Raw genomic sequence first — 17,673 nt, forward strand, 5'->3', positions numbered from 1 at the left:
TATTTGCCAGTTCTCCGAACCAGTGGCCCCCAACCTTTTTTGTGCCGCGGCCCGGTACCAGCATCACAAAATGATCCGCGGCCCGGTACTGGCATCAACACGCATGACAAGGCAAGGCGAGCCGAGCGACCGGCCAGCCAGCTGTCCCCCGCTTCTCCCCGCCACCTTCAACTCCTCCTTTGTACCTTTGTCAATGGGCTTCGCTTAGGGACGGCTTCAGGACGGTCGCTCGGCTCGCCTTGCCTTGGGTGCTGAAAGAATCCTCACGCCTTAGTTTTGTTCGAAGCCCCCCCCTTCGATGAAACTAAGGCGCGAGGATTCCTTCAGGACCCAAACGCCGCTTTCCAACCGGAAAAGCTCACCCGGAAGCACTTTCTCGTCAAACAAGATGGTGGCGCCCAGCAAACCGGTGGCCCGGTAGGAAATGTTCCACGGACCGGTACCGGTCCGCGGCCCGGTGGTTGGGGACCCCTGCTCCGAACTACTCCAAATTTTCGCTACCGGTACGCCACAACCGGTGCAAACCAGTTGAATACCACCTCTGGTCACAAAGACTCAGGAGTCTCTCTGCTGACAGTATTTGCAGACAGAGAACGCTTGACCTTTTTCCGTGGTTCTTCGATGAAGTTATTTCCAGAAGGGGAAATATCTAGAGGAAGGATGAAAATATTTTGTGTCGATTAGAAAAAGGAAAGACACAAAGTGCGGGCACTTTATATACGATCTTTTTTTTTTTTTTTTGTTAAATCGGAACATGTTGCAAAAAGATTGCGTGGAAGATGGAAACAAAGACATTTTATTTATTATCTTGCCTTTATTGTTTTTTTTTATAAATAACGCAAGATGGTGAACATATGTTATACTCCTTCCTTCCTATTTTCTTCACAACCACCCTGTGAGGTGGGTTGGACTGAGAGAGGAGCTGGCCCAAAGTCACCCAGCCAGCTTTCATCCCTAAAGCAGGACTAGAACTCAGCATCTCCCAGTGATTGGCTCATAGTCATCCAGTCAGCTCTCATGCCTAAGGTGGGACTAGAACTCACTTATTTCCTGGCGATTAGCTCCGTTACCAGCCGCCTTTCAAAGCTAATTTAGGACTAGAATTCACCTTCTCCCGGTTTGTAGCTTGCTGCCTTAACCACTAGATCAAACTAGGTTCACTACTTTACTTCATTAAATATTGAGGTCTCTCAACATGCAGAAACCGACAAAAGGGAACTATGGGAAATTAGCAAATTTCTAATTGTTCTATGTGCCAACTCCTAGTTGAGTAAAGAAAGGTGGATGTGTCGGTGTTTATTTTGGCCCGTTTGTGTACCAGGTCTAAATCTGAATCCAACCTAGAAAGGTTGGCTTTGCATGGCGCATCTTTTCTGACCCAGCACTGGCTAGATAGATTTGACTACAGTTCCCAGAATTCCTAGCTATTATCAATAATGATAGAAGATTCTCTGCCTACAACCTAGCCCTCTAGGCTGTTCTACCCTTTAGCATTGGTGTCCTGGAGGTATGCTTGCCCATCTCTTCACAGACCTTCGAGACAAATAACTGCGCTCAACTCCTGTGGCCGATTCTCATCAAAAAAAGCAACACAGCACGAATGCAAATTTAAACAAGACTTTAAGAAGAAAAAAAAAGAACCAGCACAAATAGGGATTTGAAAATAAAATCATAATAGGTGTTTGCTTTTCGTGCCAATTATTTTTCCCCTCCCTATTGAGGTGCAAAATACAGCTTTCCTCCACTTATATGGACCTGCTGAACCCTGAAGTGGTTTGGCTAAGGAGATGTCATTAAACCTTCCATTTAATGGTAGAGGATGACTCATGCACTCCATCTCTTCCGCGTTCAATTCACATGAGCCCATTTTTCCGTAAAAGAAGAAACATCTTTGCAATTAAAGCAGGGATATGAACTAAAGCGACATAAGAGCTAGGAGAAAACATGCTGATCTTTCAATTCCATTCTCATCAGAACTTATTCTTGATTCATGATGAACTCTTCATGGCACTGTGCAATTCGGGTTGTTCAAATCTCTCCCCACCCCAAATCCTCTTGGAATCAGACTGGTTAAAAACGGCGTTTGTGTTCATCCTTAGAAGATTGTAAGGGCGAGCCAAAATGCCAAGCTTTATTCTAGCTTTCTCTCCACTAAGACATTCTCCGCTTCATCCACTCTAGGCAACCTAGTCTTATGCCACCTAGAGGCTGCTTTCTCATATTACATTATCCACCTAGTCGAAACCTGTACAGTACAAGTATTCTCGAACTATAACCATTCTTTTAGTGACAGTTCAAAGTCCTTCAGTTCAGTGTTTGGATGAGAAGTTAAATGTCTTCAAGGAAAAGCAAAGAAAATCCAGTTGCCTCTTGAAAAAGCACCTTTGGAACAACTGCAACCTGCATGACTGAGAATCTCCATAGATATTAATTCCATGTTGCTATGGGTCCCTTCATTCTTATCCCAGAATCTTTTGGTATCATCCAAACCACCTACAGTACATGTCAAGGACCTACTGCTGGCCATACTGTAAGACATAGGGCAGCCTTTCCTAAGTCCTCCAGATTTGTTGGACAACCAATATGGAGGGGGGTCACTGAACATCAAGGTTAGTGGAACCAATGGAAGGTGAAACCAGCATTCATGGACTCCATTAAGTTGAAGAAGGTGGGTTAGAGAATCTAGAAGTGAATCTACATGTGTGGATTCCAACTTTCAGAATCTTTGGTAACAGCCATACTAGTTGGAGAATTACGGGAGAGAGAATCCCCATATCTGGATGGTTGGCCAGCTTGCAGAAGTTTGGACTGAAATGGTCATAGTGGGCTAAAATGCTATGCAACCAGATCCCTGCACTGAGCATAGAATCTGACCAGAGGATTGCCAAGGTCCCTTCCTGTGTGTACATTCCAGGAATGCTACTTGCAAAAAGATTGGAAAGTGCTTGGAAAGTAAAATATAAATAAGAAATGAAGCAAATCAGGAACAAACAACAAGAATGCCTGAGAATTAAGACTCAACTCAGACAAAGGTGGGCGTGAAAACAAATTTAATTGGTCGTTGTTCTTCCAAACCTGATCATAATTTATGACCCCAACACTGTCTTTTAGGACAGAGGCTTTCTCTTAAAAAGGGCTTCTGTGACATTCAAGATACTCCATGTAAAAACATCATACCCGTGACAAACCAACTCGGAGTCAAGATGTCCAGTGCAAGGAATTTCTTTGCTGTAACCCAGAGTGTCTCACTTTAGCAGCCAGGCGAAAAGAGAAGGAGGAGGAGTAAGTAAAACCAACGCATCTGAATCAGACAGCCATTCTCACGTCCGTCTCGTCTTCTGTTTCTTGGCTTGCCTCTTGATATCCTCGAGGCCTCCTGCATCAGCCCCCGCCTGCCCCAGAGCACACACCCCTTGGAGATGGCTGGTTAACTGAAGCAGCAAGGGAATCAACTGGAGGAACAGAAAATAGGCGACGTTTTGGCCCAGGGAAGGGGAAATACTTCCCAAAAGACCAACAGGATACCATTATACAAGTCATCAACCCCACATTACAAAGCAGTGAGAAGCTCCAGGCGTGCATTAGAATGTGAAGTCCTTGATCTCTGAGCTTGACTGTTTTCTTGCAGACGTTTCATAGCCCAGCTAGATAACATCATCGGTGCAAGAAGGGATAAGAAACAGAACAAACTCCACTCTCTTGTAGCACTGAGGATGTTACCTAGCCGGCTCATGAAAGGCCTGTGAGAAAACCACCAAGCTCAGAGAGCACCAAGGATTCCATAGTTCAACCCCAAGCTACAACTATTCTCTTCTACAGGTGCATTAAGATGTAGTTGATGGTTCAATCTATCTGTCCCCCTAGCTCAGTAATCTCATTACCCTAAATAGGCAATCAGGGGTGGGATTCAAATTTTTTAACCACCAGTTCTCTGGGCATGGCTGGGTGGGCATGGCTTTTTTTTTGCAGCCCAGGAAAGGAAAAAAAGGGAGCCGGGAGGGGGGGACATAGCACCCACCCACCCTGCGCCCCATTTTGGGGCCTTCTCGGCCTCAGGGAAGCCTCCTGGGGGGGGGCATTTTTGCTCCTAGAAGGTTTCCCCGGGGCCCAGGAAGGCAAAAAATGGAGCGGGAAGTTGTGGAGGTTGAGAAATACAGATTTCAGCAACTTTCAAAACAGCTCTTCTTCTCCAGGATGTATCGTAAGTTTGGCAAAACGAACACATGCATTTAAAAGCACCGGGAATGAAGTCGAATTGCACACTCTGAGCATTGGTTGGTGCCTCTGATTGGCCAAACCCACGAAAGACAATGAACCCAACCACAGTTCATCTATCCAAACCTCAACCCCAGCATCAAAATGCTTGCAGCTTGGTGCAAAACCCAAGGGAAGCCATCCTAGCCAGATGATGTTCACCGGGCACCCAAGAAAGGGAAACAACTCAACCCAAAGCACAGCCACAACCATACGGACCATCACTACAAAACAAATTTCTCTATTACCTTGTCATGGTTATAGCCAGCTAACAAAAGCAGCAGAGTCAACGGAAGGGCGATGTAGGATCCTTGAGCAATATCCTGCTCTGGCAGTTTTCTCTGAAAAGGAAGACAAGTGTGATGACCCAGAGTATCTCAGAAATAGAACAAAAACCGAAAACGTAACTAAAAGTCCTTTAATGCCTTCAACTTGGCTTCACTGATTCATTGTTCACAGTGGAGGAGTAAACTATTTTCAAAATAACATTTTGAGGGCAAGAAACACAGTTCATGTTCGAAGAGATGATAACAAAGCAAAAACCAAAAACAAACTGCACTGAATAAAGTTCCACGACAGACCAGGATAGATAATTGCCAACTTCAGGAAGATAATCAGGAACAGTCCGTTGGAAGAACGCCAACCAAGATAAACCTTCTTTAGGAATAAAACACTAACTTGTCTCCAGCGTCTGTTAGCACGCAGGTCCAAACTCTTATGCAGATCTCACACCTGCAACCCATGAAGAGGATCATGGCCCTCTCCTCCCAAGTAGACCATGTTTTACCCTGATCCTCTCTTCCCTGCGTGCCCTAGGATGGATAGGGGATGGGCCTGGGTCTTCCTCTGACTGCTCAGCCGGCCTCTGCCCTTCCCCAGCCTCCTCCACCACCTCCGGAGCTACACTTCCACTCCCTGTTCCTCCTCTTCCTCAGAGTCAGTCTCCACCAGGGGGATGACAATAAGAGTTACAAGAGTCTTTGAATACTTTTGGTAGTTAAGGGCCCAGAAAAATCCCCACAGTGGTGTTACGTCGTCCCTTAGAAATCATCAAAGGCATCGCATCTGCCAAGTGCAAACAATCAGGACTATCAGTTAAGGTGAAATCCAGGTTTATTGCTTAAGTCTATATACAAAAATCTATTCAACTCAAGTTCAATACTAAAGTAGCACCAGATAAGGGTCAATGGAATTCAAGAGAGGGTTAGACTTGTATCATCTGTGGGAACGCAATGATTCTAGGCTGATGACAAGCTTAACTCCACCCCTCCTAGCTCTGCCTATCCTCCTCCTGCAATAGCTTGCTGACTTTCTTTGCCTGGTTTGCTGTGAATAAATCTCCATTAGCTGGGTTCATCTACCACAGCCAGCCACAAATCGTGGCTGCTAACCCACCAGCGAGCTCACCATGGCATTATGCTGGGGCTGACTCCCACTCTTCTCTCTCTCTCTCTCTCTCTCTCTTTCTCCCTCCCTTCTGCCCTCCCTTTCTCCAAAAATTTGCAGCACCTTACCGTAGGATTAAAAACCAAGGTGATGTGCTTGTGGTATCCGATGGTGGTGAATGAGATTTGAGGTAGGGTGTAGTCATACTGGGACTTGGACAGGGTGGAATCTAAAAGCACCATGTAATTCTAGCAGAAAAACAAAAACAAAGAGAGGGAATGGAGAAAGGAAAAATAAAAAACAATAAAATCGGCTTAACAAAAAAAGAAAGGAAGACAACAGAATCTGAATCATATTCAGGTGTTCTTCTAGGTAGGCATTTACTACAACACCCCAGGTGATTTTACATCATTTCAACAGGTCAGTAAGCTTGTTTGTTTATATCCTGCCTTTATCAATTTTTACAAATAACTCAGGGCAGGAAACGTATTCAATATACCTTCTTCCTCCTATTTTCCCCAAAATAGTCTTGTGAGGTGGGTTGGGCTGAGAGTGGGAGGGATTGGCCCACAGTCACCCAGCTGGTTTTCATGCCTAAGGTCGGGCTAGAACTCTCAGTCTCCTGGTATTTATTCCAAAGACACCCAGCTGGCTTTCACATCTAAGGCAGGACTAGAACTCTCAGTCTCCTGGTATTTATTCCAAAGTCACCCAACCAGCTTTCAATCCTACGGCGGGACTAGAACTCTCAGTGTTTATTCTGAAGTCACCTAGCCGGCTTTTGTGGCTAAGATTGAATTCATGGTCTCTTGCTTTCTAGCCCAGTGCCTTAACCACCAGACCAAACTGTCTCTCACTTCTGTTTCTTTCCAAAAGTCAAAATTGCAATGGGCAGCAAAGAAAAACTCTACCTTATCTGCAGCTGAAGGAGAAAACTCCCACCAAGTAAAATAAGACCCAATCGGAAAAAAAAGTCCTAGCATGATTTTTCAGGATGCTTGTAATATAAGCCCTACCCCCGCCCCAATAAGCCCCAGTTAAGATCATCAGCCAGACGGACACATTTAATACTGTATTTCCCCCAAAATAAGACCTAACCGGAAAAGAAGCACTCATCCGTCTTTTGGAGCAAAAATGAATATAAGACCCGGTCTTATTTTCAGGGAACACACGGTACGAAGAACTCATCTTCCACTGAAGATATTTTACAAGATTAGTGAGTGAAAACAGAAGAAAATGATTCCTGCTCCCCCCCTCTGCAAAGATGGGCCTATCACTCAATAAAAAATTTCTTCATACAAATTTTCTTTACTTCTTTACATTTGAAGATGATTACCTCTCCGTCCCGGAGCAGAGGTGGGAAATGAAAGAATAAAGATTGGCCGAGTGAGACTGTGTGAACCGGATTGTCCAAGTTTTCGCTTTTGTAAAGTTTCACCTGGGGAGAAAACACACACACACACACACACACAGACAAAGTGGTTAGTGGTTATTGTTAAATGAGAGGTAGAGGCAGGGATGGGCTGCTAGTAGCAATTAGCAGGTTCAGTGATTGCTCCCGTGCTGGACCAGAAGCAGCAAATAGCCGAATATTTTTATTCCCAGTTTAGTGCAGTTTCCTCTCCCCGCCTTTCTGCACCCTGAAAAAAAAAATCTGGACAATTCCACCTGTACTTAACTCACCCATAAGGTAGGGAGGTACTCGGAAGGGGTGATGACATTTCCGCTCAGATCGAATTGGTTGATTTGGCGGAAAGCCACGATGTTCACATTGTCGACATCATCACTACCGACCTACAATTTGGGGTGGAAAAAAGGATGATGGGTCGAAAACAGGAACACCTTTTCTCAGGTCAACTGTCTTCATCGGGTTTGCAATCAGAAAGAACATTTCCACTCCTTGGTGGGTTGTGCGGGGAAGAAAGTGACGCGTGCAATACTCTCGAGGCAAAAACTTCAGAGTTCAGGTGTCCCAAAGGTTTCAATTTCAAAATTTGAAACAGGGGAGCCCGCACACACTCAGCTGAAGACAATCACCTCATTTAAAACAAAACTGGGTTAGCTTCTCCATAGCTTCCTCTCTCCAACCTCCCGAAGGAGAGTTGCTATTTTGGAACTAATTTCCTGTATGAAAAATTCCAGTTATTGGTAGTTCCTCAACTTACAACTGTAATGCGAGTCTGCCGGTTATGGTTGTTAAGCCATGATGTTTGCAAAATGGGTCATCACGTCCAGACTAGCCCAATTTTTACAATTTTTCTATGCACCAGTTAATTGAATCCCTATTTTAACTTACTGCATCTCTGTATGGTTTGCCAATTGCACAGGGGCAGATAGGACAGCGCTCCAGGGGTTAAGGTCATTGCCCAGAGGATCATGGGTTGCCCTCTCCCCTCTTTGGAAGAGCTTCATAGCTCCTGCTGCCTTAAGGAAGTTCAAAACATCCTCAAAGATCCATCTCATCCTGGGCTCCCTTTTTTTGAACTATTACCATCTGGCAGACGGTACAGGATAATAAAAACAAGGGCAAATAGGCTGAAAAACAGCTTCTATCCCAGGGCAGTAACTCTGTTGAGTTCTACTGTTTAGTGCAGTGTTGGTGTGGTGTCGGGGGGGTTCGGTTCAATGTGTGGAGCGTGAAGGATGTGTGTTTGTGTTTATTTTCATGGTCATGATGTGCACTGAAGATGGCGTTTGATTTCATTGTACGAGGTGCAATGACAATGAAGTAAAAGTAAAGTAAACCATAAACAATCATTAGAAGAAAGCTGTCGTTCATTAAGCAAACCCTGTCAGACCCTGCTTGGCTCCTTGATGTCCTGCCATCTATCTGAGGAGGGAAGAGGGGAGCACATCAGCAATAAAGCTGTATACCTTTTTGATGGGAAATTGGCAGGGCGAGATTGACAGGTGAGAAAAACCAGTGTCAGGGCTCTGGCAGCTACCTCTATTTAAATCATGAGTCTCGAGCCAAACTCCGACAAGATTTATTGGGAGTTAGAAGATGTGGCACTGCCTGGGTGTAGTTGACTCTGAGACACCTCATTCACTGTCACCCTTGACCCTGGTTTCCCCCCCACCCACCCCGGGTGTATCATAATTCATATTCTCCAATGGGACACATCCCTAGCCAAGAGTCATCAATCGTGCTCTCCAGTTAGATATTTGTGCAGCAGAAACTTCGGTCACCTAGTTACTATCTTTGAAAACATTTATGGAATGCAAGCTGCCACACTGTTTCCCCCTCCCTTTCTGTTGGCAACTCTAAAAAGTCCATAGAAATATTTTATGAGTTGACAACCAGAGCGTTTCAGAATCCAGTTCATGCTGGCACCTTCAAGGCCGGTTACCCTGAGAGTGGACGGTCACCAGTCCAAACACCTCAGCATCTCTCAAAATATCTCGGCAGTGTTGGATTGGCTGCACATGATCGGACAATAGTGGGGGAAGGTCTGAGGGGACCAAGTAGGTTAGTTCTCACGGGAACTTTAGATTTCACCTGACTTCATTGCAATCTCTTAATAAAAGTGCTTTTTTCACTTCAATGGGAGCTGAGAGTTTTACTTTCCTAGGAGATCACACTTGGGCAGGTCTGACAAATCTATTGTTTCCCCCAAAATTGGAAATAAATGTAAATCTGTTTTGGAAGGCCTGTGGTAATTTGAATGATTATTAAGTAGCCAACTATGAGTTGAGGACTACCTGTAACTATTCTGTGCTGTACTTCTGGAACATTCTTTTGAACAGTGATCATGATTTCCTAAATCCATTTGTCCATCCATCCATCCATCCATCCATCCATCCATCCAATTTATAACAAGAACAGAATACCTGGATAGCACCTGGATAGCAGAATACTGTGGAAGAGCTCTTTCAATGTGATCGTTGCCTTCGGCTTTCAGTTGAATGTGATACAGGCAGGACGGCTTTTTATGTATACAATTAAGAAAAAAGACGCACATTAATATTCCCAAGGTTAAGCATTGTCATTACGACATGTGCCACTGTTTTTGCACCAGCCATGACTTAACTGAATCACAACTTGTTGAAGATGATGTTAAATAGCTGGATTCACTGGACGCTAATCCACATTTTCTAATGAAAAGAACAGAGTTTACCCAGCATATTATGTCTTAGTATGATGAGTAAATTCAGGCTTTGGAGCTACAACCCTTCCCTTAAAAACTGCCAGTGGCTTAACTCAAACCCAACAGGAGTTTGCACCCAATTCTGCCGTTTTTAAGACACTCACCAGCAGACCCCGTAGCCGGAATCTCCCCTCTTCATCTGTGATGGTGTCTTCTCCGTAGATGGCACACTCCCCCTGTCCTACCGCTTCCACCGCAATCCCTTGCTCAGGTTCCCCATTCAGAGAAGAGACGGTGCCGTAACAGCTGGAGAAAAGGAGGAAGAAGGTAAGACTCAAGTTAACACCCTTGAATTAAAACTTGGTGGGGTGTGTAAGGTGCTGGCCTAGAAACCACAAGACGGAGAATTCTAGTTCAGCCTTAGGCATGAAAAACCAACTGGGCGACTTTGCGCCAATCACCAGGACATCCCACCTTAAGGCATGAAAGCCAGGTGACTTTGGACCAATCTCCAGGAGACTGTGAATTCTAGTTCCACCTTAGGCATGAAAGCCTGGCGACTGAGCCAATCACCAGGAGATGGTGAGTTCTACTCCCGCCTTACGCGTGAAAGCCTGGAGACATTGGGCCAATCACCAAGAGACAGTGAGTTCTAGTCCTGGCCTTAATCATGAAAGCCTGGTGACTGTGAGCCAATCACCAGGAGACAGTGAATTCTTATCCCCGCCTTAGATACGAAGCCAGCTGGATGACTTTTGGCCAATCACCAGGAGACTGGGCGCGTTCTAGTCCTGTTTTAAGCATGAGAGTCAAGTGGGCGACCTTGGCCAATCACTCTCTTTGAACCCAACTCACCAGACAGGGTTGTTGTTGGGGGAGAAAAGGCGGCATATTAGGTATGTTCGCTCTCAAAGACAAAGCAGACCATATGTGTCCTTTATTTTGGAAGGAAAATAGATGGGTGAGGTAGCTGAGTTCCAAAGCAAAGTTAAGAATGGTACTTCAGAATTTATATTCAGGCAGATCTCGGCTCCTTCGCCTTCTCTTTCAACACCGTCCTCTCAGAAGCGAAGACCTGGACCTACCATCTTCCTATCCCTTGCTTGTTCATTTTCTCTATATTCCTGCTCTCTGGTTCAGATAATTCCATCAAATTCAGCCCCAATTTTCCAGCCCTGAGCCCTGAACTCAGATTTACTGACCTGTAAGCCGTACGGTAACCAACGATGGCGATTTTAAGATTCTGGCCCTCCTGAACTTCAATCATTTGAGATGAGGGTTCAAAGCGAAATTCTTTCATCATTGGTTTGAAGTAGTACTGCCCAGGACTCTGCGAAAGGAGACCCATTCGTTTACTATCATTCCCCCAAACCCAAGGGTCCTCAAACTTGGCAAGTTTAAGACCTGTGGACTTCAACTCCCAGAATTCCTCAGCTAACATGACTGGAGGAGGAATTCTGGGAGCCGAAGTCCACAAGTCTTAAAGCTGTCAAGATTGAAGACTCCTGCCCTGACCTATTTACACACCCCAGAGCTAAAAATAAATGCTACAATTCAATGAAAATTCTGGTTCCAATTGTGGTTGCTAAGACAAGGACTACCTTTATTGTAATCTCAGAGTCACTAAAGCTCTACTCCAGCCAACCTCAACTTGGGGCCATCCAAATTGGACTAGTCACAGTGGCGCAGTTGTTAGAGTGCAGTACTTCAGGCTACTTCGGCTGCTTGCCAGCTGCCTGCCAGCTGCCTGCAATTTGGCAGCTCTAATCTCACCAGTCTCAAGATTGACTCAGACTGTTTCCTAGTATGATTTGATTGCCTATGACTATTATTAAGGGTTGTACCTGATGATTCTTGACTCTTGACAAATGTATCTTTTCTTTTATGTACACTGAGAGCATCTGCACCAAGACAAATTCCTTGTGTGTCCAATCACACTTGGCCAATAAAGAATTCTATCTATCTACCTATCTTTCCATCCTTCTGAGGTGGGTAAAATGAGGACCCAGATGGTTGAGGATAATAGGCTGACTCTATAAAAATCGCTTAGAGAGGGCTGTAAAGGCCTGTGAAGCAGTAAATAAGTCTAAGTGCTATTGCTCATTCATCTTTCCTTCCTTCCTTTCCTTCCTTCCTTCCTTCCTTCCTTCCCTCCCTCCCTCCCTCCCTCCATCCATCCATCCATGTTGCACAGTGGTTAGAGTGCAGCACTGCAGGTCACTTCTGCTGACTGCTGGCTGCCTGCAATTTGGCAGTTCAAATCTCACCAGGCTCAAGGTTGACTTGTCCTTCCGTCCTTCTGAGGTGGGTAAAATGAGGACCCAGATTGTTGGGGGCAAGAGGCTGACTCTAAGTGCTATAGTTCTCACCATCCCCTATCCCAAAAGTCTAACTGGCTGGAGGGGATGACCACTGTGGGTCAACTTTTCTGAAGGAGAGGCAAACTGGGTGGACATTTTCCCCTTTGGGTGATCGGGCCAAAAACTGTAAATATAAATAAATAAGCCATACCAAGTTGGCGAACGTCAGCATGCCGTTGTCCTGAGTCAGGAGGTTGGAGCGAAAGGTACCACCACTGAGTGAAAGGAGGACTCCTGCAAGGGGGTGGCCATCTTCCGATTTAATCTGTCCAAACAAAAAAATGCAACCAACGTGCTATCAAGTTGTCTCAGTGCAGCCTCAGTGGTCCAGATTAAAGGATTAATTGGACTTTTTGACAGGAGAGGGAAGGGGAGAACGTCAGTAACCCCAGGTCTTGAAGCTGAACAAGGGTCCACCCAATAGATCTCTTTCTACCATAAATGACCATAATAATTCCTTGGAATGGTGGGCTCTTGTTTGGAGATGTTCAAATAGGACCAACTTCTCCGTTTCTGGCAAGGAAAAGCCAAGGAAGAAATGGCTATGGAGATTCTCAGTCATCCAGGTCATGGCTGTCCCAAACCAGAAAGTCCAAATGCCCCTTGTTGGAGTCGGATTCTCAGGGGGAGATTGAGCAGCTGACAGGGAGTGGGAGTGGCTCCGGTGGCTGTGGAAGAAATGGGGGAAGGGCATAGTCCGGCTGGGCATTCAGAGGAAGACCCAGGGCTGCCCCCTCTTCATCCTACGGCACGCAGGGAGGATCGGAGAAGGGAGCAACGTGTCTTACAGGGGAGGAAAAGGCCCTGATCCCTTTCATTAGTTGCAGCTGGGAGAACAGGATATAAGTGGGCCATTTTAAATAGCTCTTTGCTGGAAGCAAAGCGTGCTTTATCTTGGTCAAGGCTTATCTGGGTTTTGGCGTCTTCCCAACTGTGGTTGCTGCGTTATCTTGTGGAAGTCTGCAATTTATCATCCTGGCCTGCCATGTTAATGACTCCAGTGTGGTTTGGGTTGGGTTTTTTTTAATTTCTAATTATCTTTACTTTTGGTTCGGACGGCATTTACTCTCTTTGTAGACTGTTTTTGGAAGAGTGTGATATCAAGCCAAGGATAATTGGACGTTGGGGCCCAAGTTGGAGGCATTAAAGGGAATTTATTCTACTTCTGTGACTGTGTTATTTTTGTGTCACGCCCCGGGTCATCACACCTCTTGTATGTATATAAAGATTATTAGGAAGAAATGTCCTTCAGAATATCTGTAGGTCAGGGTTGAACTGTGGGGTCCTTGGCACTCTCTGAGCTTGGTTGTTTCCTTGCAGATCTTTCATAACCCAACTAAGTAACATCATCAGTGCTAGTAAGGGAGTGGGTGTGCTTGCTCTCAAACCCCGCCCCTCCTAGCATTGATGATATTACCTACTTTGGTAATGAAACCCCTGCAAGAAGTCCACCATCTCAAAGAGTGCCAAGGACCCCTCAAATAGCCTACAACCGGGGCACTCAACCGTCCCCAGACTCAGGTCAACCAAAATCCAAAGTAGGTAGGTCAAGGTAGAAAGCGAAATATAAACTGCTGTAGATTTAGACTGGAAGAAAATTGTACTATCTAGATTGAAGAAGTCTGAAAAGGAAACTATTTGGCCCCAAACATCTGCTTGACACTAAAATTGTGACCCGATCCCAATCGGGGTCATAAATCAAGGACTACGCCTTTACTGCAGGCCTCAGATAGCATGTCCGTTATCCCTCTCTGCCCCGAAGACCGACCCAGTGGTGGGATTCCCAAAAAAATTTTTTACTACTGGTTCTGTGGAAATTAAATTTTTAAAAAAGGGATGATTAAAGCAAACAATTTTTTTATGATATGGGGTGGATTTTATAAAATCAGTGTTGGTGGAAGGCAAAGGGAATAAACCTACTCAAGAATATATGTCGTTTTAGAAGGGATAAGGGCACAATTGGAATATACAGTAAACCTTTTAATTGTTATAGAAGAATTATAAGAAAAAAATGGTCTCTGGGAGTGGAGTGCACTGTAATATTTGTATTTTTTTCTCCCCCCCCCCTTTTTTGTATTTAGATGTATATGTATTATGTTTGCATTATTTGCATTTAAAATAAAAATATTATTTAAAAACAACAACTACTGGTTCTGTGGGCATGGCTTGGTGAACATGGCACGGCCCCCATTCCCTCTCCACTCCTGGGGGAAGGATACTGTAAAAAATCCCCATTCTGTCCCCGCTCCACTAACCTGCTTTCCAGCTCCGTTTTCCTGGGGAGGGCAACCAAGGAAGACCCAGCCAATCAGCTGGGACTCAGGAGGCGGAGAATAGATGGGGGTGGGGCCTGTCAGAGGTGGGATTTGCCGGTTCTCCGAACAACTCAAAATGTCCGCTACCCGTTCTCCAGAACTGGTCAGAGCCGGCTGAATACCACCTCTAGACAGAACCCAAATTGTCTATTAAGAAGCAGGGAGGGAGGAAGCAAGATTTTTCCAGAAGATCTGGAGAAGGTTTACCTCAAAAGTGACCCCAGCAAGAGCAAAAGCCTTGAAGTCTCCGATGGTCTCCTCCACGCCACTCAAAACGAACCCTTCTTTCTGAGCAGTTACGGTGTATTCCAGATCGCTGTGAAGCGGTCCCACACTTTTTGGGGGGGAGGGAGGAGGAAAACAAAGCAGAGAATCTCAATTGACAGGGGAGGAACCCAAAAAAACCCATCGTGAGGCAGGCAACACAATTTCCCCCCAAAGTCTCCAGATGAGATCAATCCCTCATAATCTTTTTTATTTATATAATAAGTAATTTGAATACAAAGGGACGCGGTGGCTCAGTGGCTAAGACCCTGAGCTTGTCAATCAGAAAGGTCGGCAGTTCGGCGGTTCGAATCCCTAGCGCCGCGTCACGGAGTGAGCTCCTGTTACTTGTCCCAGCTTCTGCCAACCGAGCAGTTCGAAAGCACGTTAAAAAATGCAAGTAGAAAAATAGGGACCCCTTTGGTGGGAAGGGAACAGCGTTCCTCCGTGCGCCTTTGGTGTTTAGACATGCCGGCCATATGACCACGGAGACGTCTTCGGACAGGGCTGGCTCTTTGGCTTTGTAACAGAAATGAGCACTGCCCCGTAGAGCCGGAAATGACTAGCAATGACTAGCAATGACTAAATGTGCGAGGGGAACCTTTGCCTTCATCTTATTTTGAATACAGTGTATTGTCCGGGCGTTTCATTTTACAGAAGGAAAAAAGAAAAAGTAACAGATACACTGATAGTAATAATAATAATAATACACATCATGATTCTAACCGTATTTAGAATTGTATTAGCTTATTTATGATCCTATTAATTATAGTAGCATACCTATAAACATTGATATTTTACTTACGCATAACGCCCTTTCTTCATCTCATTTCTACCTCTTATCTCAAAATGTTGATAAAACCTATTCCACGTTAAATAATACCCTGTATCTCCTTTATCTTTTATTTTCAATGTCAATCTATCCATCTCTGCACAATCCAATATTTTCCACGGCCTGGTTTCTGGCATGCTGGGGACCAGTTGCGGTTCATAGACCCCTGATCTAAAGGACACAGAGGCTGGGGACTCCTGATCTAAAGGAGGCATTTGGTAATGGTTGAAGGGAAAGGAATATCAACTACTACCATCTACAAACACAGAATAATTGGGTTGGGAGGGACCTTGAAGGTCTTCTAGTTGAACCCTCTAGACTAGAACTTACCTGTAGGATCCTCTGTCATCTGTGAAAACCGTGATCAAGGGGGAAGGCGCTCCTTTTTCGGAAATTATGATCTCAACTCCTTCCAATTCAGGGTGAATCTGTCCTTCCAGGAAGAGGCCTGCTTTGCCATATATCTCGATCAGCTTCCCAGGGCAGCTCTCTGAAACAAAAAAAACAATGGCTACCAACCTGCCTTCTGTTGAGGACCTGTATATACTGCATGAGTCAAAAAGAGGGCTGCGAAAATATTTACAGACCCCTCACATCCCGGACATAAACTGTTTCAACTCCTACCCTCAAAACGACACTGTAAGGCACCGCACACCTAAACCACTAGACATAAGGACAGTTTTTCCCCAAATGCCTCTGCTAAACAAATAATTCCCTCAACACTGTTCAACTATTTACAAAGTCTGCACTACTATTACTATTAATCTTCTCATCCTTATCACCCATCCCCTCCCACTTGTGACTGTATGACTGTAACTTTGTCGCTTGTATCCTTACGATTTATATTGACTGTTTCCTAGTATGATTTGATTGCTTTTTGTACCCTATTGACTATTATTAAGCGTTGTACCTTATGATTCTTGACTCTTGATGAATGTATCTTTTCTTTTATGTACACTGAGAGCATTTGCACCAAGACAAATTCCTTGTGTGTCCAAGCACACTTGGCCAATAAAGAATTCTATTCTATTCTATTCTATTCTATCTATTCTATTATATTCTATTCTATTCTATTCTTTCTATCCTATTCTATTCTATTCTATTCTATCCTATCCTATCCTATCCTATCCTTTCCTATCCTATCCTATCCTATCCTATCCTATTCTATCCTATTCTATTCTATTTAAAGGCAGGGAGAAGGATGGTGAAGAAGTTGCAAAAACTTCGGTGCTAACAGGAGTGTTAATAGGAATTACCAGCAACCCTGCAAGCTTCACTACTATTGAAACGCACTGTGTGTTTCAGTGAAACAGTGAAAATTAATTGGGGAGGAGAAGGGTGCTTGTTACAAATGAACGTCCATTCAAATTATACTGTGACTCATCCACAGGGATAAATCTGATTATCATTTGGCAAGTGACAATGGACAACTTACTCCCCCACATGTGGCTCTTACTCAACAATCCAGGGTGTTCTAATTTGCCTTTAAAGGCTACAGAAGATGAAAGAGTCACCTCCAAGGAGGAGAGATCCTTTAGAGCGGTTCATGGCCAGTACACACGTTATCCAGCGAGAGGAGAAAGCAACAAGAGATGGGTTGAGACAACCTGGCTGGATGACGACGCTCTCTCCCATTTTAGACGCAGGTATGTATCTGAGGGAACAAGTGGAGGAACAAGCTAGATTGCAGGACATTGCCCCTATTGTAGGAAAACCACCTCTCCAGTTATGAGCCACGGTGGCGCAATGGTTAGAGTATAGTACTGCAGGCTACTACTGCCGCCTGCTGACTGCCTGCAATTTGGCAGTTTGACTCTCACTGTTGACTCAGCCTTCCATCCTTCTGAGGTGGATAAAACGAGGACCCAGATTGTTGGGGGCAAGAGGCTGACTCTATAAACCACTTAGACTTATATACTGCTTTCCAGTGCTTTCCAGCACTAAGTGCCGTTGCTACTGCTGGCATGAAGAATTGGGACCACTCACTAAGTTCCAGTTGCTGATTTATTGGTTATGCCTGTACGTAAAAGTCTACTCGACTAACGGTCAGCATTAAATTGGTGCCAGGTAAGAGTCAGCGGAATTCAAGAAGGGTTGGTCTTAAGACTGTTTGTGGGAATGTAACGATTCTCAGCTGATTACTCGTTTGACTCCACCTCTAGGCTGTGCCTGCT

General features: G+C 44.8%; 1 protein-coding gene across 1 annotated transcript in view; it reads right to left on the reverse strand.

Annotated features, from left to right (window-relative positions):
* Positions 1-3,033: 3,033 nt before the first annotated feature.
* The window catches only part of LOC113425871 (BOS complex subunit NOMO3-like), a 34,885-nt gene continuing 20,245 nt past the window's right edge, over positions 3,034-17,673 (reverse strand). Inside the window, exons 21-31 of the mRNA XM_026688152.2 lie at positions 15,830-15,989; positions 14,611-14,737; positions 12,240-12,353; positions 10,931-11,058; positions 9,893-10,034; positions 9,483-9,566; positions 7,324-7,434; positions 6,977-7,078; positions 5,769-5,888; positions 4,503-4,595; positions 3,034-3,452 (exon numbers count right to left, since the gene is read on the reverse strand). Of these exons, the coding sequence (XP_026543937.2) occupies positions 3,321-3,452; positions 4,503-4,595; positions 5,769-5,888; positions 6,977-7,078; positions 7,324-7,434; positions 9,483-9,566; positions 9,893-10,034; positions 10,931-11,058; positions 12,240-12,353; positions 14,611-14,737; positions 15,830-15,989 (1,313 nt within the window). The 3' untranslated portion in view covers positions 3,034-3,320. The remainder of the gene's footprint in view (positions 3,453-4,502; positions 4,596-5,768; positions 5,889-6,976; positions 7,079-7,323; positions 7,435-9,482; positions 9,567-9,892; positions 10,035-10,930; positions 11,059-12,239; positions 12,354-14,610; positions 14,738-15,829; positions 15,990-17,673) is intronic.

The sequence above is a fragment of the Notechis scutatus genome, chromosome 12, assembly GCF_049901735.1.
Source record: "Notechis scutatus isolate UNSWTSFEM ecotype Mainland chromosome 12, rNotScu1.2, whole genome shotgun sequence".
NCBI lineage: Eukaryota > Metazoa > Chordata > Lepidosauria > Squamata > Elapidae > Notechis > Notechis scutatus.